The 26,113-nt window shown below is 45.0% G+C and overlaps 2 protein-coding genes across 8 annotated transcripts in view; both read left to right on the top strand.

Moving 5' to 3' along the window:
- LOC125284698 (DNA (cytosine-5)-methyltransferase 3A-like) overlaps nucleotides 1–13,040 on the top strand; it is a 42,604-nt gene extending 29,564 nt beyond the window's left edge. For 4 of the 7 annotated variants that reach the window (XM_048228787.1, XM_048228785.1, XM_048228784.1 and 1 more), the window contains 17 exons: nucleotides 676–1,194; nucleotides 2,118–2,276; nucleotides 2,517–2,624; nucleotides 3,000–3,156; nucleotides 3,695–3,841; nucleotides 4,037–4,081; nucleotides 4,212–4,291; nucleotides 4,644–4,756; nucleotides 5,139–5,322; nucleotides 5,918–6,002; nucleotides 6,226–6,371; nucleotides 6,955–7,045; nucleotides 7,422–7,570; nucleotides 7,852–7,952; nucleotides 8,103–8,172; nucleotides 8,387–8,505; nucleotides 9,684–13,040. In XM_048228787.1, the coding sequence (XP_048084744.1) occupies nucleotides 676–1,194; nucleotides 2,118–2,276; nucleotides 2,517–2,624; nucleotides 3,000–3,156; nucleotides 3,695–3,841; nucleotides 4,037–4,081; nucleotides 4,212–4,291; nucleotides 4,644–4,756; nucleotides 5,139–5,322; nucleotides 5,918–6,002; nucleotides 6,226–6,371; nucleotides 6,955–7,045; nucleotides 7,422–7,570; nucleotides 7,852–7,952; nucleotides 8,103–8,172; nucleotides 8,387–8,505; nucleotides 9,684–9,825 (2,415 nt within the window). In that variant the 3' untranslated portion in view covers nucleotides 9,826–13,040. The remainder of the gene's footprint in view (nucleotides 1–675; nucleotides 1,195–2,117; nucleotides 2,277–2,516; nucleotides 2,625–2,999; nucleotides 3,157–3,694; nucleotides 3,842–4,036; nucleotides 4,082–4,211; nucleotides 4,292–4,643; nucleotides 4,757–5,138; nucleotides 5,323–5,917; nucleotides 6,003–6,225; nucleotides 6,372–6,954; nucleotides 7,046–7,421; nucleotides 7,571–7,851; nucleotides 7,953–8,102; nucleotides 8,173–8,386; nucleotides 8,506–9,683) is intronic. The other 3 variants (XM_048228789.1, XM_048228788.1, XM_048228783.1) reach the window with 1 other exon arrangement.
- Nucleotides 13,041–13,665: 625 nt separating this feature from the next.
- dpysl5a (dihydropyrimidinase like 5a) lies at nucleotides 13,666–25,930 on the top strand. The gene is made up of 13 exons (XM_048228798.1): nucleotides 13,666–13,838; nucleotides 16,192–16,456; nucleotides 20,045–20,203; nucleotides 21,095–21,274; nucleotides 21,381–21,449; nucleotides 21,586–21,630; nucleotides 21,736–21,811; nucleotides 22,114–22,270; nucleotides 22,555–22,696; nucleotides 22,843–22,985; nucleotides 23,217–23,424; nucleotides 23,623–23,791; nucleotides 24,199–25,930. Exons 2-13 carry the CDS (start codon nucleotides 16,196–16,198, stop codon nucleotides 24,282–24,284), a joined length of 1,695 nt encoding a protein of 564 aa, XP_048084755.1. The 5' UTR covers nucleotides 13,666–13,838; nucleotides 16,192–16,195; the 3' UTR covers nucleotides 24,285–25,930.
- The last annotated feature ends 183 nt before the right edge of the window (nucleotides 25,931–26,113 follow it).

Below are 26,113 nucleotides of genomic sequence, written 5' to 3'. Positions count from 1 at the left end.
GGGGCTACAGAGCCTCGGTCTTAAGCGTCTTAAGAGACATGCTTGAGATTGACCCCCAGCACTCATGTCTTTGAAGTGTGAGATGGTATCTCCCAGTCATGCTAAAGGTCATCGGCTCAGTCCCAGTGCTTCGTTGTGCTCACAACCTAGACTGCACAGTCAGCGCAAAGAGACTAATACCTGTGGCTCCAGGTGTGACATACTCTACCTGTAGAGCCTCATGCAAGTCTACGTTACTCTGACCTCATAGTAGCCTCAGCTTTTGAAGCTGTTGGGTCTCAGATTGTTTTACTAATACTATAATGTGATGTGCTGTAACATAACTTATGTTCAGAGATACCTGTAAATAAGGTTCTTGAATGAATTGCATTGTCTTCTTATCTGGTATGAATTACAATGTCTTCTTATCTGTATGTACATTTTTTAATAACACTATTGTTAATTTAGACGCATACTGAATACCAGGGGCCAAATAAGATAATAAGAGTTACCTGTATGTAAGGCAGTCCACCTATTAGAGCACATAGTAGGAGTTGTACTTTATAAACTTAAAACTTTATTGACCAAAAACATTTTGACAGAATTCGTAATAAACCCAGGGTACTGGTGTCTTTGTCCTGGACGGAAGCCAGCGTACCTTACTGTTGTGCCCCCCTGTGTCTCCTTGTTGTGCAGGCAGAGAAAAAGGCCAAACTAGTTTCTGTGATGAGCAGCTTGGAGGCTCACAGAGACATGGCCGACGAAGCACAGGTGGAGGACGAGCTGCTCCTCAGGAGTCCCCTGCCCCTCCAGAGCCAGCCTCATCCTCCGCCCCAGCCCCAGCCTCCCCAGTCCCAGCCTAAGCCTCAGATGAAGCCTCAGCACCAGGCGTATCCCCTGGCCAAGCCTCCGACGCAGCCCAGACCCCCCACTCACCAGACACAGCCTAAGCCGCCTCAGCATCAGCCTCAGCCGCCTCAGCAGCAGCCCCAGAGCCAACCCAACCCACAGCCTCAAACACAGCCCAAGCCCCAGCTGCTGTCCCAGTTGCCCCAGCAGAAGCAGCCCCAGCAGAAGCAGCCCCAGCAGCAGCCCCAGCAGCAGCAGCCCACTGACCCGGCCTCCCCCACCGTGGCCACCACGCCCGAGCCCGTGCCCATCGGAGATGGGGACAAGACCTCGCCCAAGGCCGCAGACATGGAGCCAGAGTATGAAGTAAGCTGCTATTCATAGAGGAAGCCATGGCTGTCATGGTGCTGTAGTATGCTCAGAGCTCATGGGTGCATGTGTACAGTAGGCCTAAGGGCATGACCTGGTGATATGACAGGAACCTACATTATTATAAGAGACTAAACCCAAAGTCGAGCTGGTTCCCTTTTTCTGTCATATGCTGTTGCCATAAAGTGGTAATTTTTCTAATTTCAACCATTTTTACTGACTGAAATCTTGAAGGAAATTCTGTGTCCGTACAAAAGTTCACTCTCATGTAAGGATCCTTGCTGTGAGTAATGTGCAAATCACAGTAGGTATTTATTAAACAGAATCCTAGCTGCCTTCATCCAAACCATTTTCCCATTACAAAAACAGGAGCAGCCACTGGTGAAATCCCGTTACGCTCAAAATGAGTCACTAATCACACATGCTAATAACAAAATGCGGTGAGCGTCATTCCAACTTATTGCAAAAATTATTAAATCCATGATAACGCAGACGGGACTATTAGTATAAGAACCAGTAATGATTATTGCTTGAACTAAGACATTGCTCTCTTTAAATACTGTCACATTAACTAAATGGAACAAACAAATTTGTGATTAAGTAAGTGCAATTGTGGGCGTATGTGTGTGTGTTGTGGACTTGTGGGTGGGTAAGGGTGGGTGTATCATTCTCTGTGTGCCCTTGCATGAATATGTTGGTCTGTTCATTTGATTTGTGAACTTGCAAACGCTGTAGATATGTATGCCAAGGAACATTTGCACATTTGTACTTGTACGTGCTATGATGTTCCTGCCAATGTTAATGTGTTATGCTTGTGTGTGTATGTGTATTTGTGTGTGTGTGTGTGTGTGTGTGTGTGTGTGTGTGTGTGTGTGTGTGTGTGTTTGTGCGTGCGTGTGTGTGTGTGCATGTGCACCTAGGATGGCCGTGGCTTCGGCATCGGTGAGCTGGTATGGGGGAAACTGCGCGGCTTCTCCTGGTGGCCTGGTCGGATCGTGTCCTGGTGGATGACCGGCCGCAGTCGTGCCGCTGAGGGCACGCGCTGGGTCATGTGGTTCGGTGACGGCAAATTTTCTGTGGTGAGTCGTGTGTGCAGGTATATATATACACACATATATGTTAAAATCATATACAGTCTATGGTTAAAATACATTGACCTTAATGAGATAAAGGAGGAGAAGATTGTTCAATGAATATCAGTGTATTCCTGCATCACTGTCTGGGTTTAGACACTACATGATACTGGTCCTATTGGGCCAGTCTGAGTGGAGCTTTTGGACCCTCTGGTAGCCTGTGGTTGTCCCCCTCTCCATGTGCAGGTATGTGTGGAGAAGCTGTTGCCTTTGAGTTCCTTCTGCAATGCCTTTCACCAGCCGACCTACAACAAGCAGCCGATGTACAAGAAAGCCATCTACGAGGTGCTGCAGGTGAGGAAGCCAAGTGGAGCAATGACGCACAGCTGGGATGGTGCTCTGGGTTAACTGTAGGAATGTGTGTGCGACCACTCTGTTCTCTGTGTATTTCAAAGTGTGTATGTCAAAACTGATTGTTAGATTGCCACCTGTTGAGTTCACAAAATCAGCACTCGGGGTGCTTTCAGTCTTTCCCAGCCTTTGGGACTCTGGGAATTTTATGCTACTATCATTCATTTACAATGATATTTTCTTACAGTCACTCGGCTGACTTCTAGCTTTGTCTAGCTACCTTTGAGTAATAAAGTTATAAGGCAGGCAATGCCATGAGCCAATGTTGTTTATGACTAGGCTGGTGTGCTAATGCATGTTTTTTGCATGCCACTGCAGGCAGCGAGTCAGCGGGCGGGGAAGGTGTTCATGGGCTGCCCTCAGAGTGACGACACGGACACGTCCAAGTCGGTGGAGCTCCAGAACAAGCAGATGATCGAGTGGGCCATGACCGGCTTCCAACCCAGTGGGCCCAAAGGCCTGGAGCCGCCAGAAGGCAAGAGCATCACACTGTGCCCCCCTGCCCCCCACAGCAGCCCCAAAACTCACCATCCCATCGTATTCTGAAGTCTGAAGTCCCTTCCCTACACTCTTCATCACGTAGTTCACTGTTTTCTGTCAAATGTTAAATGTAAATAATATAAATGCACAAGTGGTCACTTTAAGACTGGAAGACAATAGAAGTCTCCTTATCTATGGTTTCAGAAATCAACCATACATTCCACATTCCAGATTATCAGTCATATCATCGAGGGTAACAGGGTGTACAAGCAGACTTGATGCCAAGACCCAGCAAATGAGCACAGACACCCTACAGCAATACACCTGAACCTTATTACACCACCTTTTCTAAATATAATTTACTGTGAATCCTTAATGAAACATTTTTCACAGTTTATAGTGCCTGTGAAGTACTTTTTAACTGTGAAGTGAAGTCTGAAGTCTATAAAGTACTGAATCTCTCTGTTCTCTTTCTCTTTCCTTTACTCCCTCTCTCCTCTACCTCCGACCTCCTCCTCTCCCTCTACCTGCAGAGGAGCGTAATCCATATAAAGAGGTGTATCCCGAAATGTGGGTGGAACCCGAAGCCGCCTACACGCCTCCTCCAGCTAAGAGGCCCCGCAAGAGCACAGCGGCCGAAAAGACCAAAGTCAAAGAGATCATCGACGAGAGGACGCGAGGTGAGTTGGCAGCTGACCGTACCTGGGTCCTGACCACGGCAGCCACGGCAGCCAGTGGTCATCTGTACGGTGCTTATGGACACAGAGGACTCGAGACTTAGCTTAGTGTGGAGAACGAGGCCTGAGTGGGACGTGCTGATATGACTCTCCACTTTCCCCAGCACTCACTGTTTGCTCACTTGTGTTTCCTCTCAGAGAGACTGGTGTTTGAAGTACGGCAGAAAACCAGAAACATAGAAGGTACACATGAACACACTGCCCCCATTTGTTTTGTTTTTTTTACATATGGGGTACATATGGCACTTTGTTTTGGTGTTTATGTGTAAACCTGTCCTCCAATTAGACTCTCTTGGCTGATTTGCTTTGACAGATATTTGCATTTCGTGCGGCACCCTGGACGTCTCCCTGGAACACCCGCTCTTCGGTGGAGGGATGTGTCAGAGCTGCAAGGTAAACGCTCTCTCTCTCTCTCTCTCTCTCTCTTTTCCTTCATTTTCCTCTGTCTATGTCTTTCCTTTCTTTGACTCTCCCTCTCTCATGCGCATGCCCGTGCAAAGCCATTAATTTTTTATGGTTAGTGAGACATCAAGCTGTAATGAAAACAGTAGGTTACAGTTGTTCACTGGATTAGATCAGACTACATCAGAGGATTACCTCAGCCAGTTACTGTAATTGAACACAGGTTGGGTTTGTCTGGCACTTTTAAGCAAAGGTGGACTACCATCCATACAGTGGTGTATTAGCTCATGCCTTTGTGTGCCTACTGCTTGTTTCTGATGCCTGGTTTGTTGGCTGCTGACAGAACTGCTTCCTGGAGTGCGCGTATCAGTACGACGATGACGGTTACCAGTCTTACTGCACCATCTGTTGTGGAGGTCGGGAAGTGCTCATGTGCGGCAACAACAACTGCTGCAGGTCAGAGTGGCTGTATGTGTGTACGTGTGTGTGTGTGTGTGTGTGTGTGTGTGTGTGTAGATAGGCATGGGTACACTCTTCATTTATGGGACTGTGAACTGTATGTGTATGTTGAGGGGGATATGTGGTGTATGTGCATAATGTATAAGCATGAGAAGAAAGTCTTTGGCTCTCTTTGGTGATGACCAGAACTCAGAGCCAAATGTAATGCACATAATCAACACACTCACACATCTTACACACGTAATAAGTGAATACAGAAATGTATGTAGAAATGTATGTAATACAGAAATGTATGCCTTTTAGTCTACATGGTGATAACCACCACTTGCTACATTCTTCTGAGATCAGTGGGTCCTGTCTGTCTGCTCCACCTGCACAGGTGTTTCTGCGTGGAATGTGTGGACCTGCTGGTCGGACCAGGCGCGGCCCAGGCAGCTATAAAAGAGGACCCCTGGAACTGCTACATGTGCGGCCGCACGGGGCTCTACGGGCTCCTAGTGCGCCGGGGTGACTGGCCCAGCCGTCTGCAGCACTTCTTCGCCAACAACCACGACCAAGACTTTGTGAGTATGAGCGGCCACTGTTCCATTCTGTACATCCTTATTGCCTGACTCAGGATCCATTCAAAAAAACACATACAATACAGACATGACACAAGGACGTGACATGACACCACTTTTTATATAGGTTTGTGCTTGAGTCAAGATGGCTGAGCATTTGATGTAGGAGATTGGACAGGCCTGTCACTAGTAGTGTAGTTGCTGCTGAGTTCAATGTATTAAAACAGTTATTGTTGGGGCATATCTGATGGTACGTGTGTAATGTTTTGGTGCTCTATAAGCACAATAAATTGAAATTGAAATTGAAATTGATGGGAGTTTCAGTAGTTCACAGTTACTGTGTTCCATCTTCGTCTCACTTCCCGCCTCACCTCACTTCAGTTTTATTTGTGTTGCGCCATAATGTATGAGTATCCAAAGGCACTTGACAGAGGCCTGCTTGAACATGGACCTTGTTCCCTTAAGGGCAAGCACTAATACCTTCAGACTACTTGATTTCAGCCAAAAACATTTTTGGAGCCAACAAATTTCCAGCGTTGTGCCCAAGTAATAATTAGACATGTTTCTCATTTGTTCATTTTCTCTGTCTCTGTCCCAGGAGCCGCCTAAGTTGTATCCTCCGGTCGTGGCTGAGAAAAGGCAGCCCATCCGTGTGCTCTCCCTGTTTGATGGCATTGCTACAGGTGAGCCACAACTCCTCTGAACCACAAGTTAGATGGGTTACTTTGGCTGTCTTTGGCCGTCTCACATTGTGGGTGCAGCAGTAGTTCTCAACTGCTTTTTGATAAGCAAATGCTGTGGGATACATTATTACTACGCCCCTTCAAACTCCAAAAGCTTTTCCAGATGGTATGACATTTAGGTTTCTCCCTTAGCTTGACCCCTTGACCTGTGTGTTCTGAGCAGGGCTGCTGGTGCTGAAGGAGCTGGGCATCCAGGTGGAGCGCTACGTGGCGTCGGAAGTGTGCGAGGACTCCATCACCGTGGGTCTGGTGAGGCACCAAGGACGCATCATGTACGTGGGCGATATCCGCAACGTCACGCGCAAACACGTGAGTGGCCTCTCCAGCCTGTGTCCTCTCTGTCAGCTGTGCTCCTCTCCTTGCCTTTGTAACTGTAGCCAGCTGGTGCGTAGCTGTGCAGTATGTACGTTAGGTAAACCTCCCTCGCAACACCTTAAGAGACATGCTAGTAAGAGATGCTAGCACTCATGGGTTTTAGCTCCCTTGCTAGCATGCTTGCCTCCCAATCTGAGGTGCTGCAAGTCGTGGGTTCGAATCTGATCAAGTGCAGGACTGAGCCGCAAAGTGCAGGTTACACCTTAAGTGCAGATCACACATTTACATTCCCTCAGATGCTACTGCTGTCTTTCAGTCTACCTCAGGTTTAGTCATGATGTCTGATATGTGTAAATGTGTCAGTCTGTATTTCTTAAGTTTTGCAATGATATGTTTGGGATATGTATGTGTAAGTCTGCCTTGCTTAGGTTTAGCAGTGATATGACCCTGATATGCATGTACTGTTTGTGTCAGTCTTGCTTCCTGAGGTTTAGTGATGATATGTGTCTTTCTGGCCTAGCCTGCACCAAGGGAACCTGAAAGTTGTTTTTTTCCTCTCCTCCTGTCCTCCTCTCAGATCCACGAGTGGGGCCCGTTTGACCTGGTCATCGGTGGAAGCCCCTGTAACGACCTGTCCATCGTAAACCCCGCCAGGAAGGGGCTCTTTGGTATGTCAGTCCTCCTCACACGGTGACATCTGTGATTCCAGTTTACTGCTACATTCAGCAGTAACCTTCTACCCTCTCTGTGTACCACTGAGAAGGAAGAAACCTATTTCCCTTAAAACATTTCTGATAGCAGCCCTTGTCTTCTGCAAACTCCACAACTGAACATAGCTGCACGCTGAACACCTCAATCAATTCATTAAACTGTGTAAATGCAGGCAACTTGAGCACTACTTCTGTGTCTAGAAGGATGATTCATTAAACTACTGTATGTGTAAATGCAAGCAACTTGAGCACTACTTCTGTGTCCAGAAGGATGATTGTTATAGTCAGCAAAACTTCTCAGCATCTCTCTAACCTGTCTCCTCTGCTCTCTCAGAGGGCACGGGTCGTCTGTTCTTCGAGTTCTACCGCCTGCTGCACGAGGCTCGGCCCAAGGAGGGTGATCACCGCCCTTTCTTCTGGCTCTTTGAGAATGTGGTGGCCATGGGTGTCAGCGACAAGAGGGACATTTCTCGCTTCCTGGAGGTGAGTCTTCCTCTCTGATCTGACCACAGACAAACCGGGGAATATATAGGCTGTGACTGCCACCTGGTGGTTAAATTGTGGAGCTAAAGCCACATTTTGGTCACCACCAGGTGGCACTGTTTTGTAAAATCCAAGTTCACATTTGGCCTCGCAGTGTGTCACTGCTGGCCTGGGGTCAGTGTTTTGTCCTGGTGCGTTGGGATTACATATGAATGCCACCAGGTGGAAATGTCGCAATTGAGGGATTAGCGTCTGACCCAGCCCTGCCCACCTTTTCTCAGTGCAACCCTGTGATGATCGATGCCAAGGAGGTGTCTGCGGCCCACCGTGCCCGCTACTTCTGGGGAAACCTGCCTGGCATGAACAGGTTGGTCAGAGAAGAGTGAGTGATGTGGTAGCCTTGCTCTCAGTTCAGAGATGCCAAACACATGTTGTATACATATAGGCTACTCACTGTATGGTACTGGTAAAGACACATTTCCACGTGTAGACGTTCTCACATTTTGGTTTGTTGATTCTCTCTTGTTGACAGACCTCTGACAGCTATGTGCACAGACAGACTAGACCTGCAGGATTGTCTGGAGCATGGCAGGACAGCTAAGGTATGTGTGCTTGTACAAAATGCTGTGTGAATGAGTTAGTGTGTGTGTGTGTGTGTGTGTGTGTGTGTGTTTTCTATTTCAAAATACTTTTTTTTTTGTGTGCGGTCCTGTGTGAATCAGTCTACACATGATTGCTTAATAGAACATGCCATTGAGATGCCATTTGATCTTGGCTCACCTGTACTAGTAACACTCTCTCCCCACCCTGGTTTAGTTTGACAAAGTGAGGACCATCACCACCAGATCCAACTCTATCAAGCAGGGCAAAGATCAGCACTTCCCTGTCTTCATGAACGAGAAGGAGGACATCCTCTGGTGCACTGAGATGGAGAGGTAAGAAGCTACTCTGCTCCATCCTACTGGACATTGATTGGACATAATAGTCTTGCCTTACTGTCCGTTTTGTCTTGTGCCTATGTAATCTACAATATTTTCATTAAAGCATGAAAAATAGCTAAAAACTTAAATTGCCATTTCATTTTAGTTTAGGACAAATGTCTGAATCCCCTTAAATTTGTGAATGATTTATTACAATAATTTATAAATGGCACATAATGAACATCTTCTTTTAATTTTTTGATTAGTCGACTGATGTAATTGTATGAAGATATTATCTCAGCCTTGTTAGAGTTTTGTAATGAGATTTTTTACTCGTTACATTATTCAGGGTCTTTTCTGGGTCTTTTGATCATATACAGTATACATTTGTGTGTGTGTGTGTGACATTTGTGTGTGTGTGTGGGACATTTGTGTGTGTGTGTGTGACATTTGTGTGTGTGTGTGTGTGACATTTGTGTGTGTGTGTGTGTGTGTGACATTTGTGTGTGTGTGTGACATTTGTGTGTGTGTGTGACATTTATTATTATTGTGACGATGTGTGTGTAATGGCGTGTGTGTGTATTGTTAATAGCGTGTGTGTGTGTGACGTGTGTGTGTGTGTGTGACATGTGTGTGTGTGTGTGACATGTGTGTGTGAGATGTGTGTGTGTGTGTGTGACATTTTGTGTGTGTGTGTGTGTGTGTGTGTGTGTGTGTGTGACATTTGTGTGTGTGTGTGACATTTGTGTGTGTGTGTGTGTGTGTGTGTGTGTGTGTGTGACATTTGTTGTGTGTGTGTGACATTTGTGTGTGTGTGTGTGACATTTGTGTGTGGCGTGTGTGTGTGTGATGTGGTGTGTGTGTGTGTGACATGTGTGTGTGACATGTGTGTGTGTGTGTGTGTGACATGTGTGTGTGTGTGATGTGTGTGTGACATTTGTGTGTGTGTGTGTGTGCGTGTGTGTGTGTGTGTGTGACGTGTGTGTGTGACGTATGTGTGTGTGTGTGTGTGTGTGGCGTGTGTGTGTGTGTGACGTGTGTGTGTGTGTGACATTGTGTGTGTGTGTGTGTGTGTGACGTGTGTGTGTGTGACGTGTGTGTGTGTGTGTGTGTGACATGTGTGTGTGTGTGTGTGTGACGTGTGTGTGTGTGTGTGACATGTGTGTGACATGTGTGTGTGTGTGTATTTCCAGGATCTTCGGATTCCCTGTCCATTACACTGATGTGTCCAACATGAGCCGACTAGCCAGGCAAAGGCTTCTGGGAAGGTCATGGAGCGTCCCCGTGATCCGCCACCTATTTGCACCACTCAAAGAATACTTTGCCTGTGTTTAACTTCCTTTAAACACACGCTGCAATGATATATAGAAATATCTAAAAAAAACTACAAAAACTACAAAAAAAAGCTCAATCACAAGAAAACTGACGTCTGACGAATTAACAAGAGCCTTGAAACTGTACTCTTGTATTATTTACAAGTCAACCATCAAAACGTAGATATTTCATGTTTTTTTTTCCTGTTTTAAAAAAATGATTCTTTTTTATTCTATTTAATGTTTTTATATTCATTTTGACTTTTTAGCAGTGTTATCCAGTGTTTGAACTGATCTATGTGTGCAAGCTATACACAAGGCAAAGTACTCTTCTCCAGACACTGAGTCCAAGTGAGGAAGTTAAGAGACTCATTGACGTTGCTAGAGAACATCTTAACTCACCCATACCTACATGGTCGGCAAACACTCAAAGTTTTCTGAGACCTCCATCACTGACGTGTGTCCTCAGTGTCTGGAGAGTACTTGCCTTCATGAATCCAAAACACCAGATCTCATATACCTCTTTGTTTACAGTTTCTATACACAACTGAAAGTAATAAAGGTACTACTGTAATAAGGTGACAAAATGGTGCTCCGCGGAGGAACAAAACACCTCAACCCATGCGCCGTCTGTAGGACAGGCCTGCTGGAACGCCTCACTAAAGGCACAAGGCTCGCGGAAACATGAACGAGACCAATATGCCATAGCTCACTTTAGCCTCAAAGGCCTGTTTTTTTACTACTTACAACCTCTTTTACTGTTACGCAACACTACAAAACTGGTGCTTTTTTTACTGAACCTGCAAGTCTTCGGTTGCCATGGCCACTGGTCTGGGATTGGCCGCATGGGTTGAGCTGTTTGTTCTCTGCCCTCTTTCCTTGAGATGGACGTCTGAGAGGACGTGCGTCTCTTTTCCTGGCGTCCCTCAGACCATCGTCGTTACTGTACACTTGCAGCAGGTGTGGCGGCAGCAGGAGAGGGGTGTGTGTGTGTGTGTGTGGGCGGGTGTGTGTACATGCACGTGTGTGATGTGTGTGTGGCAGGTGAACCCCCACCACCCACTCCCTCTCCACAAGCTAAACTCAAGTCAGGTGCAAACTTCAGCATATATGGTGCGGCTTCATGTGGTTCTTCTACCTTTTATAGCAACTTTTGTGCTTTATTACCAACTATATTGAGCACTTTTATACGTATCTTTCTGTTGTTTCTCTGGTATTTTTAAGATTTCTTTTCCTCTTGATTCATGTGAATGTTTTTTTGGTTCTCGTTTTTTTGTTCTATGATGTGAAACTAGTAATCTGATGTATGATGTTTCTGGTGACCAGTAGGGCTGTGCCAGTCGATGTGAAAGAGTGATCTTTATTTTTTACCTTTTTTTGTTGTTTTGCTCGGAAATGTAGAAGTAAATCTGTTCTCATAGGCAGCAGGAGGATTTTAACACAGAATGTTCTAGGTCCCTCGACCTACCACACTGTGGTGATGTTGAGCTGGGGACCTCTGAACCCGCTCCCCTCCCAAGTCCCAGCACAGGCAGGCACCTCTTTCTTCCCTTGTCTCCCGAGACCCCCTGGTTGTGTCCAGGTAGTTTACTTACTGTCACTTTAACTCAAATATGAACTCAAATGATTGTAATCTGGATTGTAATTTCTTTTGTTTTGTTTTTTTTTCTTTTCTTTCTATAGTAGGATTTGAAGATGCAGGGTTTTGTCCCAAAAAAAAGAAAGATTGTTGTTGAGACATTTCACCTGCTTTGTAATTATTCTTGCTGAGTTATAGGAAATGATGGCGCTTGTATGAGGCAGCAGAATTCTGATCATGTGTTTGAGAAAATGTTTCCCCCAAGTTGTGGCTGTCTCAGGAACAGAACCGGTCCTTAATCAAGAACCAGATTAGGGACAGAATTGCTCCTGGGTCAGTTGATATGTGGGATTCCACAGCACTGAATAGAGTTGTTCATTCAGACCAGTAGAATTTTAGAATTTGAATGCAGAGTCCCCCTTTTCTTGTTCAGATTCAACCACAAAGCCCAGATGTCGTGCTTGTCTTGGGTTTTTTGTACATTTTGTACATAACCTCTTCCTGTCGCTGTTTGGATTTCCTTGGAAATAGCCTATGAGATGTACAAATATAATTCTTTGCTAATATATATCAAGGAATTATGAATACTCAGATCTAAAAAAAAAAAAGAAACCTGATGAAATTGTTTGGATATTATTGACAAAATGTTGAGCAGCATAAGCTATGAAGCCTTTTGGAGGGGACAATATGACGCCCTTTTAAAAAATAAAAAATATTTATGAATTTATTTTTTAATTCTCACGCAGGGAGAGGATGCGTTTGTGAAGTGATGAGGACAATTAGAACAGTCTCATCTGGACCGCACAGCCCTACATCGCCTCAGCCAGTTTCTCTCTCTCGTTCTCTCTCTCCCTCTGTCTTTACTGCATTCAGTTTGTTTCTTTGGCTTTTCTTTTTTCTATTGTACTAAAAAGAGGGATTGTAGGTGTTTCCTAAGGTGCTAAACATTTTATCAAATTGAGGATAAAAAATATATTGTTTGGAAGAGAAAATAAACCTTGTCTGACTGTTTTTAAGTTCCTTGTAGTCTGGGTTTAAGCGCTGTGGCTTAGCTCACTCCTCTGATGAGTATGTTAACAAAGGCATTTAACTTTGTACTTGAATGATAAATAATGGAACAGGTTCTTATATTGTCTTAGAGTAGACATGGCTGTAGTTGGTGCTTATCTGTGGGGTATAATCATGCGTTCATATTGGGAAGTAAGAAAAGAGAAAAAAAAGATTTTTGTAATCATGTTTACTGTTCACTTATGTATCTGCTTAGTGCCCAGTGGCATCGCTTCTTAATCTCCCATTCCAGGCAGCCCCCTCCCAACCCCCCATGTTGGATTTGATTTATATATAAATATATATATAACTCTGTCTTTTGTTATCAACAACTTTTATATTTATTTGGCTACAACTCTTGGAGACGGCTCGGATTCTTTATATATCGCGGTGTCTCTGTTTTATCCCTTTTTGTGATTATTTCTTCATGTATCATACCTGTTTCCGGCATCTCGCTGCCCTCTCGAATCTCCGCGCATACAGCAGATGTAGCAGTCATTCTCTCCCTCTTTCTCTCTCTCTCCTTGCTCTGCGGCCAGAGAGAGGGGGGAGGGAGCCTTATGTCCCTGTGCTGGAGAACACTTGAATAAATGTTTTGTTTTTGTGCAAAAGTTGCTCCTGTTATTCTTTTTGACCCACTACTAGACCAAGTCAGACTACTTTCACCGTCAGTCCACTAACAGTGGATTATTCCACACAGCACCTACCTGTATCAGATGATTAGGTCTAAGGACACTGAATAATTAAGTTGGCTTAATAAGTTTTCGGATTTTTTTATTTTTTTTTTTTTATTATTTAAAGCAAAGGCGAGTTGTCATTGTGACATTTTCTCTTTAGGGTCTGTTAGAGCATTTCCCCAGAGGCACAAACTCATTAATGTTTTAAAGCCTTTTACTGAGCTATTAATGACCTGCGTCTGGAGCGTAACAAGATTGTGTTGCCTCCTGTCTCGTCTATTCACACCAACAGTCACAGAGGGTTAGGGTCAAGGCAGGTCAACAAGGAATGGCATCTTTTTTCCCCCTGCGTTATACACTCGTATTTACTTCCCTTGCATGGCATGTGAATTAAAGTTTATTAGTAGACCTGACTTGTTGCGGTTGTCTGTCCCCGTGACAATTCTACCCACTGTTGAGACGGGCTTTGGCACAAGCCCCGGATGAGACGGCACGCCCAAGCAGCAACGCTATTGGTCAAGGCGGGGAAAAAAGCCTTACGCCCAGACGCTGATTGGAGCTCCTGCCTGTCGCCCGCTTGGATGCTGCGAGTGGAGGGTGTGCTGTGCGGGCTGGACCAGGGAAAGCATTTGCTGGTGTCTGCTCGTGTCTACTGGAGGGTGGCATCGGCGGTCATTGTTTGCTGCTATTGATTGTACGCTAGGGATCCATTTGGGAACGTTGCCGTAAAAGGTATGGTTCTTGCGCACTATTTCTATTACCATGTGTCTTAACATATCATATCACCAGCTAGCAATCTAGGCAATATTACGGTCTAAGGCACATAATTGGTGTCACTGGTTTTATGGCCATGATGAACACTGAATAGGTAGCTAGTTGCACTGTTCTGAATTGCATTGTTGTGCGCCGGGTGTGTGCAAACGGGACCGGTGTCTCTTCATTCTCTCGTTTACATTATACATACAACACTAATGTTCATTAATCTCTCCATGCCATAGGTGTTTATATCTCCTGAACCTTAAGAGACAGGCTGTCTCGGTGATGGTGCAACGTTTTACTTATGGCTAGGTATAAAGGGTGAACAATGAGTTGGGCTATGCAGTCGGTAGACTGATATGTATGTTTCTAATGACCCATGCATCATCATCATCATCGCTGTGTTTTTATAGAGCAGCCTGTTAATGTTGGGTGGTGTTTTGCCGTGGTTCAGTGTGAACGATGTCTCTATTAGAATAGGGTTTGGCCTCCTCTTTGTGTGTTATAGACTCGGGAGCGTATTGTGGGATGGGTCTCACTTTCTGAGAACCCTGCATGGCTTGAACCCCATGAAAAGCATCCGGTCTTATTAATGATATAATGTTTATTAGAATGAAGTTTGTGGAAACACCCCATCCACACTCAGTGATTGATGATCATGAGTTGTGTCCCGGAGGTTGAAAGTATCCTGTAAGCAACCTAAGAGCACGTCCTCCTCGATAAATCACTTATACGACCCGGAGGCATGTGGTCTATTTTAGCCACCTGCCATCGTCATGCCTCATTATGGTGCAGATATGCATCTCAGTGTATTGTTGAAATTGTATTACAACTGATAATGAACATAATGGCCATATATCTTCAACAAAAACCCATACTGTGAGTGCTCAAATGATTTACGCCAGGAAGGCTCACTCACAACCAGGTCCCAGTAGGCGTTTAAATAAAAGTGATGTGTAATGTTTAGTTCATAATAGAGAGGTGTGATATAATTCAGAAAATGGGTCAGATGTGGTAACTGACTGAAAGCAAATGGATCTGTGTTTTATTTTGCATGAGGTGCTGGAAGGAGTGAGGAGATGGGCTGAGTGGTGCTGTACCCCCTGCACTGGTACAGATTCCATGGGGCCTTTCCCCCGTGCCCTCCCTCCTCTCTACCCCTAAAGCAGAGGCAGTAGCAGGGAGGATGAGGGAGGGGGAGACCACCATGCCGTAGTCCTGCCGCACCCACACACACACCCATGCACGCACACATATAGTCACGCACACAAGCTTCACAGGCACTCACACAGCCTCATTCGCTCACAAAGCCAGCCATGGATTTGCAGCCAAACACACACACACACACAGAGACCATGCATAATTATGGAAGATCACGCTCCTGTTCACACTTTAAACAATTACTACTCAGCAACAAATAAACAACACACAAACACTTCACACACACACACACACACACACACACACACACACACACACACACACACACACACACACACACACACACACACACACACACACACACACACACACAAGCTCTCAAATGCCTATTCATATTAACTGTGCATTAAGCCCTTACTGGAGTTCCACCCCAAACTTGGGCGCCACCTCTTAGATAACTCAGCCTGGGCAAGAGGACCACTTGGGCTCTCTTCCCAACATCAGCTCCCAGTCAGTCAGTCCAACATGCTGTAGCACTTACTCCACCCTTCAAACTAAGCACTCTTGGGGTGGGGTGGAGGGGGGGGGTGGACTTGAAGCAGTGGCCTAGTTTGAGACAGGCGCAGACCGTGTGCTCATCGTCAGAACCGAGCGACGCTCCTCAGCTGTGCTCTGAGAGGCAGCACCCGAAGAATGTCTCTCTCTCTCTCTTTCTCTCTCTCTCTCTCTCTCTCTTCCCTTCCCCTCTGAACTCGACTGCCAGACTGATGTCATCATCACACGTCTCGCTCAAGGTCTGTCACTCCGAGCCTCCAAGAGATGTCACATCAGTGCTAGCCTCATATCAATGAGTTGATGTCTCATGTCTGCTGTGCCTCCCTTAATTATTCCAGTGTCTTTATCTCTCTCTCTCTATCTCTCCCATCACTTGGTTTCCCTCCTCCTTGTCTCTTCCACTGCTTCTTATTGGATCTTCTAAACCTTCCCACCCCTCCTTCTCTCGGTATCCTTTTCTCTTGTGTTCTCTCTGTTCTTTGTCTTTCTCTCCACTGGATCGTCCCGGCGTTCTCTCCCTCTCTTTCCTTCTCCATTTGACTCCATTTTCATATCCATCTCTTTCTTCTGACTTTTTCTCCTCTAACTTCCTCTCTCCTCCCCTCTCTGTCAGAATCATGTCTTCCAGTGCATCAACAGCACGGATCCTCATTAAGGGGGGGAAGGTGGTGAACGATGACTTCACGCAGGAGGCCGACGTCTACATCGAGAACGGAGTCATCCAGCAGGTGGGCAAGGAGCTGATGATCCCAGGTGGCGCCAAGGTCATCGATGCCTCGGGAAAGCTGGTGATGCCCGGTGGTTTGGACACCTGCGTGCACCTGAACCAGAGCTTCATGAACGCCACGCCCGCCGATGACTTCTACAGTGGTACCAAGGTGGGTGCCTATCAGCCCATGCAGGGGTCGCTCTGTTGGGGTTTTTGTGCATGCAAGAATAGTCTTTACTTAGATTTAGACTTACATTCTAACAAAGTGAAATGGCTATAGTGAATAGCATACAACAGTGTCATCTTCCAATATGTAACAGTGCAAGTCAATGTGATATTGACATGATGAATATACAGCAAATGCTCTGATGACTTGAAATTGCAGCTGCATTGACTTAATCGCTTGCCTCACTTGCAGAATGGTTTGTAAATCCTTTATCAGCGCTGATGTGCTGCCTCTGGTGCAAGTACTTAGGTTTGGGTTGGAGATTTGGGTCATTTCCTGAGATACTGTGCTAAAGTGTTTGCTCCAGATGTTGTACCCCACACATCTATGCTCTGTTGAGTGTCTTGGTTGAGGCAGTATTGCCAGTTGCCTCGGGCAACAGCACTGGAAGTCAAACAGATTTTTTACTGAAGAGGGTTGTTCACCACGACAGCCCGCCGACCCACTAAAATATTATATTTTTCATGGAAAAGAAGTAGAATATTTTGCCTTGAGCTCTAAACACGCTTAGATTCTCACTTGCATTCTCTTCTGCATATTTCTCCACATCTACACCATGGATATACAGTATTGCTGAATATCTGAATATCTCAGAGTGATGCGGAGAGTCTAAGAACAATTTAAGGAGCCAAACCGAGATCCCACCCCAAAAGGCCTGGGGCTGTCTTCGATGGGATTCTGTCCCTGTGAGAAACTTTCAGCTCCTAATCACCATGAAGAAGGCTGATGGAAGCCGGTGCACATGGAGAGCATGAGGTGCTAAAAATAAACCCTTTTCAAATTAAAAATAACTTGAAAGAGCACAGTGGTTCTGTTATGTTAGGTTGTCAGTGCAGAAGGATGACTTGACCAGGGGTTCAATGATCAGCTTCAAGTATTCCCAAAGCTGAGATGTGCACCACTTTTTTGGCTAAATAGATTCTTTCATTGGATGCTCAATTACTGCACTTTTCTAAATGACAGGCTGTAGATTTTCTCTGCTGAGCTTCATCAGTCTTTACTGTAATTGGCATTTTCCTCCTGTACAGATGAAAGAGGAATATATCACACCCACAGATTGGTACCTTCTTACTGATGCCATCTTGTGTATCGTCTTACTGATCCAGCACCATCTGACACGCACAGGGCTTATAAACTGTCTCACAGTTCTTATCTCATCATCTGATTAGTCCTGTGTAATCGAGACAGACTTACCAAGAACACCCCCTGAGTAAAAGGGGGGTACTGACCATTGTAAGAGATCACCCTCGATATATTAGTCTATACAGGCCATATACAATATACTCAGACATGGCACTTGCCTGCAGTGTCTGCATTATATGCATCAGTGCTCTGTAAGACAACAAACCTCAAAACTAGTTGGAAGTTACAGTATGTACATTGTCAAATTGGATGTGATTTTGGGGCATTGGGGCATTGTGAACTACAGTATACATATGTGTTGCTATATGCATGGAAATCGATTGAAGGGGCGCGGCATAATAACTAATGGGTCAACAGTGTTGTTAGGACACTGGTGGAAGGTGAAACAGAGCTTTGAGAGTGGGGTGGGGGAACGGGATTGGGTGTGTATGTGTGTCTGTGGTGGGGTTCAGTGGAACAGTAGGGTGAAAGTGGAAAGGGAAATCGATCAGGGGGTATTTCACTCGTCTGTGGAGCCATCTGCTACCCCCTTTCATCTCCGCACTCCCCAGCATGGCTGCCCTCCCTCTCTCCTACTCTCTCTCCTGCTCTCTCTTTCTCTCTCCCCACTGAATCCCATCAGTCTTACTCCATTCCTCCCTTCTCTTCTCCTCTCCTTTCCTCTCTTCTCTTCTCTCCTCTCCTCTCCTCTCCTCCCCTGCCTCCCTCTCTCCCTTCTCCTCTCCTCTCCTCTCCTACTCTTCTCCCCTCCTCTCCTCTCCTCCCCTCCCCTTCCTCCCTCTCTCCTCTGCTGTCAGCTCGTTTCCTCTCTCCTCGTCTCCTCTCCCTGTAGGATTCATTGGTTCAATTTATTTTTAATTCTCTTCTCTCAATCTCACTCCTCTTCTCTTTTCTTCACCTCTCTTCTCCATTCTTCTCTCCTCTTCTTTCTTGACACATCCAGTAGAATTCCTAAGTTTATTATGTGTGTTCTCCTCTCTCCTTGTCTCCTTCCTCCACCTCTCATCTCCTCCCATATCCCTCTCCCACCCCATCCCAACAAATCCCACAAGTGGTGCTCTCGTGGGAATTCTGAGAGGATGCTCTATCAACGCAAATGGACTTGTTTTCCCCATTGCGTAGATGGGCAAAGCACAGGCTAATACACTTAAGCTTACACAAATCAGTTTATATTTAAGGACAACATTGATTTGAATATGTCTTGGGGTAGTAGGGACGTTTAATCAAGCGTGTGCCGCACTGTTCTGAATATTACAGTTAGGAATAGTGCACTGTATTGAATCGGGATAGTCTCCACTAGCACTTTACTTCTATAGACAGTTTGTTAATTGGGACAATACACTGTTGCTGTATTATAGAGGTGAATGTACTGTAGAACCAGGCAGTTTCTATAGCTCACTTAACAGAGATTGAATGAGGGCTTAAGTCTGGTCTTAGTACCGTCACAGTGCATTACCAAGCACACACACACACACACAAGCAAACACACACACACACACACACACACACACACACACACACACACACACACACACACACAGTGGACCAAGCTGTGCTTGAGAAGACAAATGAGTGAGCTGTTTCTAAATGGTCATTGTTTGGTGTTGCAGATACAAGTGGCATTTCTCCTCTCCCCCTCCCTCTTTCTCTATTCTTTCTCTCTCTCCTCTCTCTCTCATTCTTGCTCTCAATATCACTCTCTCTCTCACTCTCACTCTCTTTCTCTTCCCGTACACCCTCCTCTTATACATACTCCTCCCCTGACGGTTGTCGTGGGCGTGGCCTTACACATACACAAATGCAGATCGGTTTCTGTTGCCATAGAGACGGCGGGACTGCTGTAAAGACTGCTGCAAAGTCTTTTCAGTTGACTCATTGTGCTCATAGACAATGGCCGTCAAATACCTCGTGCCCCCCCACCCCCTACTTGCCTCTCATCGAGGCTTAAAGAGCAAAGGCACTCAGGAACGATGCACACTCACGAGAACACACACACACACGCACACATTCCTTATTTCTTATAATGGTGTATTTAGTTCATACCTTATCTATTTACATTTTCTTATTTTTAGAATATTTTTTTTAAGTTCCCTTGTATGTTTCATGTAACAGAAACCATAGGAATATGAAATTTCATATATGAATATGAAGTTTAGACATAAACAGTTGTATAAATTGTCTACCTCTGTACTTATACCTTGCATATAGCATGGTATAGTATAATTTAATCCCTTATTACACCTTTATCTGTAAATAAAGCAATTTCTTTGCACCTTTGGTTAGATGCAAATTGCATTACATCTGCATTGTATCTGCTCAATGACATTTAATCTGAATCTAATTTGTTCTAATCTAATCTAATCTATTCATTGTAATCCCTCTCCATAGGCTGCTCTGGCTGGAGGCACCACTATGGTGATTGATCTGGTACTGCCCGAGAGGAATGAGTCTCTGCTGGACGCGTATGAGAACACTCGCTCTGTGGCCGATGCCAAGACCTGCTGTGACTACGCCCTACATGTGGGCGTCACCTGGTGGGGACCCAAGGTAACACAAACACCCCACCACACCACACCGCACCCCACACCTACACCTGAGAATCCCTGCCCTACATCCACACTGCACCAATCACTCTCACAGACACAGTTCAGAGTGATACAGCAGGAGTGCACATTCTTAATGTGTGCTTGAGTTTCACTGATATCCTCACAAAAACGACTCAGTAGAAACTCAAAACAGCTTGCAGGACAGTAGGACTACATGTTGTACCACTCTGTGTGCTTCAATGGAAGCAAATCCATGGCTTTGGCATTATCAGCTCCTTGCCCCGTCAGTTGAACAATGGTTACACACTTTTAGAAAAACAAAAACCCACCTCCATCTGTATATTGACATTCAGTCACAATGTCTACATCTAATCTTTTAGTTACAGCCAGGACAGGATCATGTATGCATCTCCTCGTCTCATTTAGGGGACCAAGATGTCCCCAGCGTTCCTCCATTTGTACAAGAACTGAAATAGAGGACCAGCCTTAGCACCAGAGTGAGCTGAAAAATCTAGCTGTGACAGAACAGGGCACAGAGGGGTGTGGTGTTGTACAGATGCCATCTCTCAGCATGTTGGCATCCTCTGCTGGGCCACAGGGGCACTGCATTTAAGATGGGACAGTTTGCTGAGATGATGTGACACTATTTTGACCTGCATCCAAGCAAAAATGATTTTGACCTTTTACGTTTCCATGAAGAGTGTAGTGTTTGCAGGTATTTGTTTTTTTCTGGCCTTTCAGACCATTTACAAAGGGAGAAAAGATTACTATTCTTAATCATTTTGTACCTCCATGCACTGGCCCTTATTGTTAACCCTAACCCAATGTCAAAAACCCTGAACACCAAACAATAACTGAGTGAGTGTACCCTTGCCTCTCTGTGATGGTGCAGGTTCGTGCCCAGATGGAGGCTCTGGTGCGGGAGAAGGGCGTGAACTCCTTCCACATGTTCATGGCCTATAAGGACCTGTACATGCTGAGGGACAGCGAGCTCTTCCAGGTGCTGCAGCACTGCAAGGACATTGGCGCCGTCGCTCGTGTCCACGCCGAGAACGGAGAGCTGGTTGCTGAGGTCAGAGATGCTTGTGGTCTTCAACGACTAGAACAGAACCACAGTTAAGAGGTGTTGTCTCCTTTGAGAATGCATTCAGTGACAAGCCTTTTGTTTTGTCCTTTAGGGAGCAAAAGAGGCTTTGGACCTCGGCATCAGTGGCCCAGAGGGCATTGAGATCAGCCGCCCAGAGGAGGTGAGGATTTGGAATTCTGACTCCTCTCTTGCTGTCCCACTAGTTCTAACATGTAGCCAGCGTAATGTAACTGCTATAACTCATTAGTGCAGGAGAATTCTCACTCTTAATGGTTGAAATCTTCATTCATCCACAGCTGGAGGCAGAAGCTACCCACCGTGCCATTACCATTGCCAACAGAGTGAGTATGACTCTGTCCAAAACATTACAGTGCCAAATACTGTAGACAATTCATTTGGAACAGTATTTATACTGGGGTGGTGAATATATGAATATTTCTCCACAGGCACACTGCCCCATCTACCTGGTGAATGTTTCGAGTATGTCTGCTGGGGATGTGGTGGCTACTGCCAAGATGCAAGGTAGGTGAAAACAATATGATAATAATTATCATAATGTCACAATGGCCAACATCATTCAAGGGGTGCCATAATCATTTGTATATTTTGTCATTGCCAGAACGCAAAGCCTACTAAAGATAATATCTTTTTGTGTGTATATCTGTAGGTAATGGTGTACTTCTATTTTAAATAACATTTGGCATTGGATCTACTTTATGCTAGTTTGATTAAGACAGATATCTCTCTGTTTGTGTGTGTGTGTGTGTGTGTGTGTGTGTGTGTGTGTGAGGTGTGTCTTTGTGTGTGTTCATTCATACACACAGGGAAGGTGGTCCATGGCGAGACGACCATGGCCCACGCTGTGATGAACGGGCTCCAGTACTACCACCAGGACTGGGTCCACGCTGCTGCCTACGTCACTGTGCCCCCCCTGAGGCTCGACCCCAGCACCCCTAACTACCTAATGGGTCTCCTGGGAAAGTGAGTCCACCCCTCCGGTACCTGGTCATTACAGGCTCTGCAGCTAGAGTTCCTGCACTAGATGTGGTTTAGATGTTTAGAGCTAACAATGCTAGTAAGGGTTTAGGTACAAGAGCCATTTATCTGAGAGAGGGTTAAAAGTCTGCAAATCATCTTTAATCTGATCTACTGTATCTCTATAACATGATTTGATGAATATCTGATGTCATGTGTGATCTGATATGATAGTAGAGCGACTGTTGTCTAAATGAAGGTGATTTGATTATCTTTGATTTGATTTTCAGTGACACTCTAAATGTAGTGGTGTCAGACCACCGGCCCTTCACCACCAAGCAGAAAGCCATGGGCAAAGATGACTTTACCAAGATTCCGCACGGAGTCCCTGGCATCCAGGACCGCATGAGTGTCATCTGGGAGAGAGGAGTGGTAAGGGATGAAAATCAGAAAAAACATGACAAACCACAACTTAGCCATAAGTTATCTTTGTTATTAGATTATCTTTAAATAGTATGCTGATGTCATGCAAGTGAAAACGAATATTACTGTAAGACAACTTTGTATTTGGCTTCCAGGTTGGAGGTAAAATGGATGAGAACCGATTCGTTGCTGTGACCAGCTCGAACGCAGCCAAAATCTACAACCTTTACCCACGCAAGGGTCGCATCATCCCAGGGGCTGACGCCGATGTGGTGGTCTGGGACCCTGATGCAGCCAGGTACAGAGCATGCTGCTGTCTAGGGAGGACGCTCCCTTGCTGGACGTTTAGCTCTGCTCTGTTGACTAAAGCACTGTCATTTTGTGTCAATGTTACTTTATGTCAATGTTATACAGTACGTATTCCTTATAAACTCATCAAATATAACCAGTGCTGTGATAGGCTACTGGAAGTATTGATTGTATGTTTCTGTGTGTGTGTGTATGTGTGTGTGCGCGCACACACTCCTAGGACGATCTCTGTGGACACACAAGTGCAAGGAGGAGACGTAAACCTTTATGAGGGCTTGCGTTGCCATGGCGTCCCTCTGGTCACGATCAGCCGTGGCCGTGTGGTGTATGAGAATGGCATCTTCACCTGTGCCGAGGGCTCTGGAAAGTTCTACCCCCTGCGGACATTCCCTGATTACCTGTACAAGAAGATGGTCCAGAGAGAGAAGGTGCTGTCCAGTTGGCAACAGTGCAGTATTGCCCACAAGCTAGCATACGTTAGCAGAAATGAGTTGTGTAATTCCAGTGATTTTAACATTATATCTGCTTGTGTGTGTGTGTGTGTGTGTGTGTGTGTGTGTGTGTGTGTGTGTGTGTGTGTGTATGTGTGTGTGTGTGTATGTGTGTGTGTGTGTGTGTGTGATCAGTGCCAGGCTCTGAAGGGAGTGGAGCGTACTCCCTATGAGGGTGACGTAGCGGCGGTGAACTCAGGAAAGAAGGACTGCGGTGCTTCAGATGGAGAAACGCCCTCATCTCGCCCATCCACCCGTCATGGAGGAGTGAGAGACCTGCACGAGTCCAGCTTCAGTCTATCTGGTAAACTCTCTTTCTCTCTTTTTCTCTCTCTTTCTCTCTATCTCTCTCTCCTCTCCCTCTCTCTCTGTATTTGTTTCTCTCAAACATATAAGCACATGCAACTTACACAAAAATACAAACACACACACACACACACACACACACACACACACACACACACACACACACACACATACATACACACACACACACACACATACACACACATACAGAGAGAGAGAGAGACACATTCACTAATCAGACATCACACAGCACAAAGTGTCCTGGTTAAGCCTGTGTGATAAGCACACTCCAGCAACAACCTCTTAAAGGTAATGCAATCCTCGTATTACAAAGGGAATCCCTGCTTACTGCAGCTAATGCTATGTGGCTAATCTGTGTGGTCTCTCTCCCATTGGTTCTGGCAGGTGCCCAGATTGATGATAATGTCCCGAAGAGGGCCTCCGCCCGCATCCTGGCGCCCCCCGGTGGCCGCTCCAGCGGCATTTGGTAACTCGGACACACACCACTCCTGGACCAAAACGACTGAGCCAGATTTCGTTAGGAAGACCCCCACCCCCTACTTCCCACCAGGCCCTCTCATGTATCTAAAACTCATGGTGCACTCCACAATAAATACTGAGCAAAAAAAGTAGCACTATTCTGTAATTCTGTAATTCAACACAGAAAGATACCTGGATGGTTTCATTGTTGCCTGTGAATGATTTGATTGTTTTCAATGTGAGTTATAGGAAATGTGTAGAAACAAAGCTGCAATTAGAAAAGTCCCAAAGAAAGTGAATTTTGACATTTGGATATGAGGGTTATATGATCGAATGAATGCATCAGTGGTCCAGTTAGAACCAGAGGTTTGAAGCTTATACTCATCTCTTTTGTTACCTCATTAACCACACAGCATCCATCTTTCTTTGCGGTGTCTGGTTTCAGTGACTTTGAGTTTTTCTCAGATGTACCAGACCTCCTTATTGTTATTTATTTGAGTCAGTCTGGATTGATCTAATAGTATTTTTTTATATTTTATTCTTCAGGCACATAATTGTATGTTTACCTCATTATGGTACATTTGGAGTTGCACTTGTACTCTTAAAAGCGTTCCTGCCTTCCTATTGTTTTTGTGTGGAGTGAAATCAGCTGGAAATATGTGTGTAAAGACTGGAATGACCATTAGCCTGCACCTATGCCTCTATAGTTCACTGACATTTTCTGATCAATAGACTGGTTACCTCCGTATTGTAAAAAAAAAAAATGTAAGTCAAATTGAATGAACTGAAATCGGTTAGATTTATCACATGTTAAGCCTTAGTGTGGATCATATTTCCTATTAAGTCTGTTGGCAGCAATCTAGCCACGATGTAGCACCTTACTGTGGCCTGTTTCCTCACTTGAACAACGTTAATCCACCTGATGTCCAGTAATGCCTACGAATGTCTCACAAAACTGTTCCTGCACAAGTTTCTGTACTTCTGGTCTTAAGTCACTCATGCTCCACCACCACAATGGTAGGCCAGGATATTACGTTTACTAGAAATTAAAGCACTGGAATATGGTACTAATGTATGATTGTTTCAAGTTACAGCCTATTTTAATCTGTTTTTCTCAAACTTTACAATTGTATGTCTACAGTTTTAATTGCAACTGGCCTTGATCCTGCTTGGAAGCAGGTACATGTTTTATTTTTAGTTTTATTTCTAGGTTGAAGTGACGGGACCCCTAGCTCTTAGTGTCAACTCTGCCGGGCTCCACTCTCCAATCACTTCTTTCTTTTATTTTGTTTTCTCCTCTTCTTTTCCTTTCTTCTTCTTATCCCATCCTTTCCTCCACTTCTCCTGTCCTCTCACTGTTCTTCTCTGTCCATGAGGATACAAAAACCGACTCTCACATGTGAAAAGATCTGCACTGAAGTGAATGTTTGGACCAAGTCTTTATTTTTTCCTCATGAATGACAGGACAGATGAGGGTGGTGTACAAATTTCTATTGGTGCTCAATATTTTCATGTATGTGTTATTTTATTTTCAATAATCTAATGCACTGTTTTCTTATTGTATTGTAAACCAGTGCTCTGTTATGCACTTAATGGTTTTATGGTTTTAAACATGTTCACCACACAAGTAAGTGCAAATAAACCATCATCAAGTCTACTGGTTAAGTGCGGTCTTTGAATTATTCTTTAAATTGGACATTTATAAATTGGAATAAAACGTGTTTTAAAAAAGAAAATAAAACAAGTTTCAGGGTTTCGCACAGTAAGCCAATGCCGCCGTTCTAATATGATGAATGGCAGTGGACATGACAGGGACTGTAGACAAATTACGGTGCTTTAA

This window comes from Alosa alosa, chromosome 19 (genome assembly GCF_017589495.1).
Source record: "Alosa alosa isolate M-15738 ecotype Scorff River chromosome 19, AALO_Geno_1.1, whole genome shotgun sequence".
Lineage (NCBI taxonomy): Eukaryota > Metazoa > Chordata > Actinopteri > Clupeiformes > Clupeidae > Alosa > Alosa alosa.
The sequence above is the reverse complement of the archived record's forward strand: the minus strand, read 5'-3'. Positions and strand labels throughout refer to the sequence as shown.

Excerpts from the sequence above, each read along its gene's own strand:
- dpysl5a (XM_048228798.1), top strand. The coding sequence starts at position 16,196 with ATGTCTTCCAGTGCATCAACAGCACGGATCCTCATTAAGGGGGGGAAG. Across the intron at positions 16,457-20,044 it reads ACTTCTACAGTGGTACCAAG|GCTGCTCTGGCTGGAGGCAC; the intron begins GTGGGTGCCTAT and ends CCCTCTCCATAG. Across the intron at positions 22,986-23,216 it reads TGGGACCCTGATGCAGCCAG|GACGATCTCTGTGGACACAC; the intron begins GTACAGAGCATG and ends ACACACTCCTAG.